The following is a 6,731-nucleotide window of genomic DNA, read 5'->3' on the forward strand; positions in this document are numbered from 1 at the left end:
GCCGACGCCGCGTGGAACATTTCCCACGAGTGTTGGAGTTCCTGCGGTGTCTGCGCGCCGCTGCTCCTGGCTTGGTTCGCTACCGCCACCACGAGCGCCTGTGTATGGGCCTGAAGGCCAAGGTACCGGAGCCAGTGGGACCGAGAACAGGAAGAGGGGAAGGGGCGGGACGCAAGGATCAGACTAGGACAGACCGCTTGGGGGTTGGGAGCTGTTGCAAAAGGGGAGCTGGCCCCGAAGTGGGAATTCTGAGCTCAGTCCCATTCACAGGTGGTGGTGGAGCTGATCCTCCAGGGCCGGCCTTGGGCCCAGGTTCTGAATGTCTTGCATCACCACTTTCCAGAGTCTGGACCTGTAGTGCGGGACCCCAAAGCTGTAAGTAATCCCTGGAACCGTGCCCACCCACAGTGAATCCTCGGTGCCCCTAATTTGTCTGCCCGCTTTACCTTCAACAGACAGAGCAGGATCTGAAGAAGATCTCAGAGGCACGGGAAGCCTTTTGCCAGCAGGTGAATTTGCTGGCAGAGGCCCCTGTGGATTTGGCTTGGAAGTTGCAGGTGAGACTAGCGAATTTGGAAGCTATGATATGGCTTTCTTTTCTAGTCCCCTCCTGACCTGCTTTTTTCTGTCTGCAGGAACTTGAACAAGAGTATGGGGAACCCTTTCTGGCTGCTATGGAAAAGCTATTTTTTGAATACTTGTGTCGGCTGGAAAAAGCACTGCCTACCCCACAGACACAGCAGGTTTTCCTAGGCTTAAACAGAGGGCGGAGGGCGGGGTGGTTGGACCAAGGTCTGTGGTCTTCATGCTCTCTCCCTGCCCACAGCTTCAGGATGTGCTGAGTTGGATGCAGCCTGGAATTTCTATCACTTCTTCTTTTGCTTTGAGCCAATATAGTGTGGACATGGGGTGGCCACTTCCAGGTAACAGGGCCATTTGGAAAAAATTAGGAATTTGGGGGTGGAATATGTAGGCTGAGGCCTTTTGAGACAGCCAGCCCCTTGGAAGGATTACATTGGCTTAAGACCCAGGAAACCAGACTGAGTTTATGTGTTACTGTCTCTTCTCTTTATAAGGAACATTCTTTTCTTTCTAGAGTGCTCTGTTACTAATTCAGTGAACATGTCAGAGCCCATGGAGCCCAGTCCTCCTCAGCAACCAAGACCAGCACTCCATCAACCTGTGCCAAAAAGCAACTCCGGCCCACACCTTCCTCAGGGACCAGCCTCAAGAAAGCACCCAGAACCTTTGGCTGGCCACCACTTCAATCTGGCCCCTCTAGGCCAGCGAAGAACCCAGTCCCAGTGGGCATCCAGTAGGGTAGGCCATAAGGAGCGCCCCACAGTCATGCTATTCCCCTTTAGGAATCTGGGTTCACCAACCCAGGTCATATCTAAACCTGAGAACAGGAAAGAACAAGAGATACACATGGCAGTTCCAGCAGGTGACGTCAGCGCGAGAACAGCCTCCACTGAAAAGTCTAGGAGTCCATCCCAGACCCTGGGCGGAGGGACTGTGAAGGAGAACCCAGTTGACTTGTCAGCCTCGGAGCAAAAGGAGTGAGTGGAACAGTTGCTTCTGCCTACTGACAGCACATGCCTTGCCTGCTTTCCCTCCATTCTCTCTTCTTTGCTTGTTCCCACCCCAGGAATTGCTGGGACTGCCCCATGGAGCCCCTGAGACTGTCATTATCACCTCCTAGGGCCAGGAAGCCAGGTAGGTATACTGAGTCAGGACTGGATCAGACAGCCTCCTCTCTTGGGACGCTTGAGGGCCTGTATTCACCTAGAGGAGTACTTTGATTCTCGTTTCCCTCTTGCAGTGTGTCCTCCATCGTTGTGCAGCCCTGTCATTACCATAGGGGACTTGGTTTTGGACTCTGATGAGGAAGAAAATGGCCAGAGGGGAGGAATGGTGAGTAGGGAGGAACAGAAAGCTGGGGAAAGAAGGAGATGGGGCAGAACAAGACAGAAACCCATGCTCCCTGAATACGGAGGGCTCAGGGAATGTTTCAGGTGACAGGATCTCCCTGCTCCTTTCTCTGCAGTTGTCTCTGGAAAACTATGAGAAGACAAAGTTTGACACCCTAATCCCCACCTTCTGTGAATATCTCCCCTCTTCTAGTCCCAGTGCTGTCTCTGCCCCTTCCCATGACCATATAGACTCCTCCGATAGGACCAGAATGCCATCTGCATCTTGCCTGTCCCCTTCCTCCTCACCTCTGCAGGCAGTTTAGTGGGGATAAAGTGGAAGCCCAGGCTTGGGTTGCTTGACTATATGGCCCAAATTACTTTGTAACGCTTGATCATTAAACTTTCTGTTTGTTAAAACACTGTGTTGCTGTGAGGGAGGGGAATTAAGGCTTCTATAAGGTTAGTGTAAATCATTCCTTAGAAACATAACTGGCCTCTCCAGGCTAAAAGAATCCCTTTGCTCCTTTACTTCCCTTGGAAAGTGTTGTTCAGGTGTATCAGAGAGATTACCAGGGCTGAGAGCCTGGATGAGAAATTTCCTTTTGCTATTCTGAAAATATCTGTGTGTCCTGATGCCAGAATATATACTCTGTAAATTTTCATGCTGCCAGGTTATCTAGGGGGTTAGCACTTGAATGGAGATGCTTCATAGAAAAAAGTACTTACTGTCCTCGACTCCACTGGGTCAGTGCCATCTCCACCTCCACTTTCCTGGAGCCAGCACCCAGATGCCAGGCTTGTGTAGAAAGCCCCAGAATCCCTTTACAGTCACTGGGATCTCTCTTTATAGAGACACTTAAAAAATATAAACACTTAAGAGCTTTTTAGATACTCAAAGATTGCATTTAATGAAGCTGATTAGCAAAGCATGATTCTAAAAGCCTACCTCTTAAGACCATGGCCATATCTAAAACATTTATGTACTGTATGAATCACTATCTTTTTCTTTTAATAATCTTCAGAAGCTGAGTCTCCAGATTCCCATTTGATTATCAACTTCATTTTCTCAGCCTGCCTTCCTTGCTTCCTCCCTAGCAAGTGCGTTTTGTGGATGCAGATAGACACATTATTGCAGGAACTCTCAGGAGTGAGATGATCACATAACAGTCACAGCAGCTGGGATGGGTGAGGGGCCCACATGGGAGGCCCTGTAGTTTGATGCTGGTGCCTTGGGAGGGCAGAACTGCTCAGACCTAGCTCACAACACTGAAGCTTGGATTCACCTGCTGGGTGACACGGATGAAGGTAGTTCTCCGACTCAGCTCCTTCAGCTTAGCTGCTCCTACGTACGTACATGTGGAACGGATGCCTCCAAGTATGTCTCGGATGGTATGTTCCACATCCCCTTTGAAGGGCACCTCCACCGTCTTTCCCTCTGAGGCCCTTAAAGGAGGAAAAATTTTCTTTTTCCTTCTGGATTCCTTAAGCCAAATGACTCTTCCCCAGTCCATTGCATTAAGCCCTGGTTCGCCACTTTTCTCCCAAGAACTATACCATCCATCTCTCAGCAGCCCTGAGTTCTGCCACCACCCTACTTAGCCACACCTTCCAAGAACCCTCAGCTCCTGGGCCTCTACACGTACCTGTACTCAGCAACGCCCCCGGCATACTTCTTCATGGCTGTTTCAGAACTCATTCCATAGAAGAGCTTGTATTTTTTGCCATCCCTCTCGACGAGCTCACCACCTGACTCACTGTGCCCAGCCAGCATGCCACCCAGCATCACAAAGTCAGCCCCTGCCCCTATCAATGAGAGGAAAAGAGATGAATCTAGCCCAGATGTTCACGTGCCCAACCACCCTCAGAAGCAACTCACACAAAATTCTAAAGCCACTAGAGATTCCCTGCCTGGCTTTGCTCTCTCTTTTTGCTGCTTTTGCTGTCTTTCTCTTTACTTTTCCCAGTTGAACAAGACTCACTTCAAGTATTCCAAGAGCAAAGGTCTCTAACTGTAGTGTGAGCAAGGATCACCTGGGAAGCTGTAAAAAATGCAGATCTGCAGCCCACTCTCCAGAGCTGGATTTTGTAACTCTGAGGGGCATTTACATTGCCCAACAGCCCAGGGGCTGGTGCAGATGGTCCTGGCCCACACTTGGGAGAGTCCATATCAGAGTTTCAGCTGGCTCGCCCAGATGACACCACCACAGGCTTCAGGGCCATGAGTGCATATTATGAAAGAACCTGAATGGCTTCCTCAGCCTTAGCCTGATCCTAGACCCTCAAAGGTGATGCATACTCTTCTATAGGATCCTCCTCCTGTGCCCTCCCAGTGTCCTTACCGAAAGCCTTGGCCACATCCCCAGGAGAGCTGCAGCCTCCATCCTGCAAAGTAAGAAGCAACATGAAGAAACAGCATGGATTTCCCAAGCCCTCTCAGCAGTGTCCCAACAGTCCACCTCAAAGCTGACAGGAACCCAGGAGTCCTGATCCACCTCTATCAGAGCTTCCATACCCAGTAGAAAACCCAGATGTTTGGCAGCCTCATACCCTGCTCTCCCCTTGGACCTTACTGAAATGATGTGGCCTTTGAGGCCATGAGCAGCATCTGCACACTCCATCACTGCACTAAGCTGTGGATACCCGACTCCAGTTTTCTTCCGGGTGGTACACACAGAGCCTGAGAAGAATGTGACAAGGATGAGAGAGAAGTGCTCCATAGCTACGTGCCACTGAAAAGAGCCAATGTCCCCCAATGAGCCAGCTTACCTGGTCCAATTCCCACTTTGATGATGTCAGCACCAGAGAGGATCAGCTCTTCCACCATCTCTCCTGTTACCACATTCCCTGCCTAAGACAGCAATCAAAACAGCATTCTTAGGGTCAGAAATGAAGAAGTTGTGTGCTCTCATATGTAGCATGCCTGGACCAGGTCCTTCCAACATTATTACAAAGAAGGGTACCTGGCTTCCCTCTGCTGGGCCCTCTGAGAGCTTTTAGATCAGCCACTTCAAAGGATCCTGCTTCCCCAGGTGAGGTAAGGGGGTTAGTCACCAGTGTCACTGTTGCATTAGGGTAAAGCTGGGATCCAACTGGACCAAGATGAAATCTGATTTACCAAAGAGACCCAAAAATGTCCTGCCCTTAAGCTGTTAAGTGATAAAACCTCTCTGGCTTAGGGGAAAGGGGAAGACATGATGATGTAGGCTATATACCCATCTACATAGCTGTATTTGCTGCTTTTGTTTTGTTGTTTTGTTTTGTGTATATGCTGATGAACAGAAAAGAGAGCTCCCTCAATGCTGTGAAGAAAATGAGGTCTTGTAGTCATTCCCCGAAGCTTGTAAAAAAAATACGTTACATGTGATCCCTTTAATAGGATTGTAGTATGTTCATTTCAGTAGGCAGGCAGATCTATATCAAAGGTATGTACAGTGCATAAGCACATCAGGATTTGGTGAGTAATGTCAGGAACACTGGATTTACAAAGACAATGTATCAAGAGTCAGAGATTGCAATGACCAATAAACATTTTAAGCAGGGAACCTTGGATAATCACCTAGTGACATGATTAAGCAGACCAGGAAAATCAAAATGCAGCAGAGGAGAAATGAACTGATGTAACAAAAAGGAGTGGCACAAAAGGAAAAGAAGGAGAGGAATGTACCATCTACAGGGTAATAGAAACATACCATGATGGTGTGTCCAGGGAAGCGTTTCCGTACATCCTTTACAAATTCAACGAAGTGTTCAGAGTAGCCATTTGCCACGTCCAGGCATATATATTTCACCTGGGGAATACCTTCCAGGATCTGTTCTAGCTGCTCAAAGTCAGAAGAGCCTGTGCCTGAGCTGGCAGCCAGATGCTGTGGGAGAAGCAGGGGCATTGGCATGGGAGGCATTAGACAGCTGTGGCATGTTTGGAAAAACCTGATGAGCAGTCTAAGAGTTGATCCCCAGGAAGCCAAGAAAAAATTTGTGGGAAAATGGGATAAGGAAGGGATCACGGGAGGGCCAGTATTACCTCAAGACAGTCAGGATTCTGGCTGGCAAACTCTTTCCACTGCTCCAGGCTATAGTGTTTGTGGACAGCAGTGAAGAGGGAGAACTGAGGAGAAGAAAGAGCCATCAAAAAGGAGAGAACTTTATTAGGATTTCTTTTTCTAGAAGTAGACCTTTATACTATTCTGAGGGAGAAAAGGACTGAGGTCTGGAAAGAGAAACTTAAAGAACTCAGGGGTTGAGGTGAGATTTTTGTTCAACCATTTGTCTCCCTACAAATCTCAGTAGGACTTTTTACCATAGCTAGTACTGTCAAACACTTCCACCAAAGTACTAAGTTACCTGGTTTGGATTTCACCTGCCAGCACATACAGTGCTTCTGACTTAAAAGGTGACAGATAAAAAAAAGGTGACAGGACAAGCTGTTGGTGCAAGAGGACAAGGAATAGACAAGAACCATGAAGACGCCGGACAGAGCCAGTGTCTACCTACACTGACTCAGCCCCTCCTTCTATGGTAACCTGGTAGAACTAACCTGTTTTTGGTATCTCTGGTCAGTTTACCCACAGCAATTCAGTGAGTCAAAATGCTCACAAAAGGTGCCCTGGCTGGGTGGCTCAGTTGGTTAGAGCATCGTCTCGTGCAGGAAGGTTGCGGGTTCAATTCCCAGTTGGGGCATATACCTGGGTTGCAGGTTCAATCCCCTGGTCAGCGCATACCTAGGAGGCAACCAATCGATGTGTCTCCCTTACATTGATGTTTCTCTCTCCTTCCCTCTCTCTTTCCCTCTCTCCCTTCCTCCCTCTAATATATATATAT

General features: G+C 48.7%; 2 protein-coding genes across 2 annotated transcripts in view; one reads left to right on the top strand and one right to left on the bottom strand.

Annotated features, from left to right (window-relative positions):
• Positions 1–5: 5 nt before the first annotated feature.
• TINF2 (TERF1 (TRF1)-interacting nuclear factor 2) lies at positions 6–2,330 on the top strand (the record flags this gene model as incomplete). Its single annotated transcript, XM_005859613.2, has 9 exons — positions 6–122; positions 271–375; positions 456–557; positions 636–743; positions 827–923; positions 1,097–1,559; positions 1,649–1,716; positions 1,823–1,914; positions 2,048–2,330. Coding segments are annotated over 9 exons (1,341 nt in total), but the record flags the coding sequence as incomplete, so codon positions are not given.
• A 404-nt stretch (positions 2,331–2,734) lies between these two features.
• Positions 2,735–6,731, bottom strand: part of GMPR2 (guanosine monophosphate reductase 2) — a 7,313-nt gene continuing 3,316 nt past the window's right edge. The window contains exons 4-10 of the mRNA XM_005859582.2: positions 5,935–6,018; positions 5,603–5,776; positions 4,680–4,761; positions 4,484–4,590; positions 4,253–4,295; positions 3,557–3,716; positions 2,735–3,356 (exon numbers count right to left, since the gene is read on the bottom strand). Coding sequence (XP_005859644.1) covers positions 3,167–3,356; positions 3,557–3,716; positions 4,253–4,295; positions 4,484–4,590; positions 4,680–4,761; positions 5,603–5,776; positions 5,935–6,018 — 840 coding nt within the window. The 3' untranslated portion in view covers positions 2,735–3,166. The remainder of the gene's footprint in view (positions 3,357–3,556; positions 3,717–4,252; positions 4,296–4,483; positions 4,591–4,679; positions 4,762–5,602; positions 5,777–5,934; positions 6,019–6,731) is intronic.

Source organism: Myotis brandtii, unplaced genomic scaffold, assembly GCF_000412655.1.
Source record: "Myotis brandtii unplaced genomic scaffold, ASM41265v1 scaffold1279, whole genome shotgun sequence".
Classification (NCBI taxonomy): domain Eukaryota; kingdom Metazoa; phylum Chordata; class Mammalia; order Chiroptera; family Vespertilionidae; genus Myotis; species Myotis brandtii.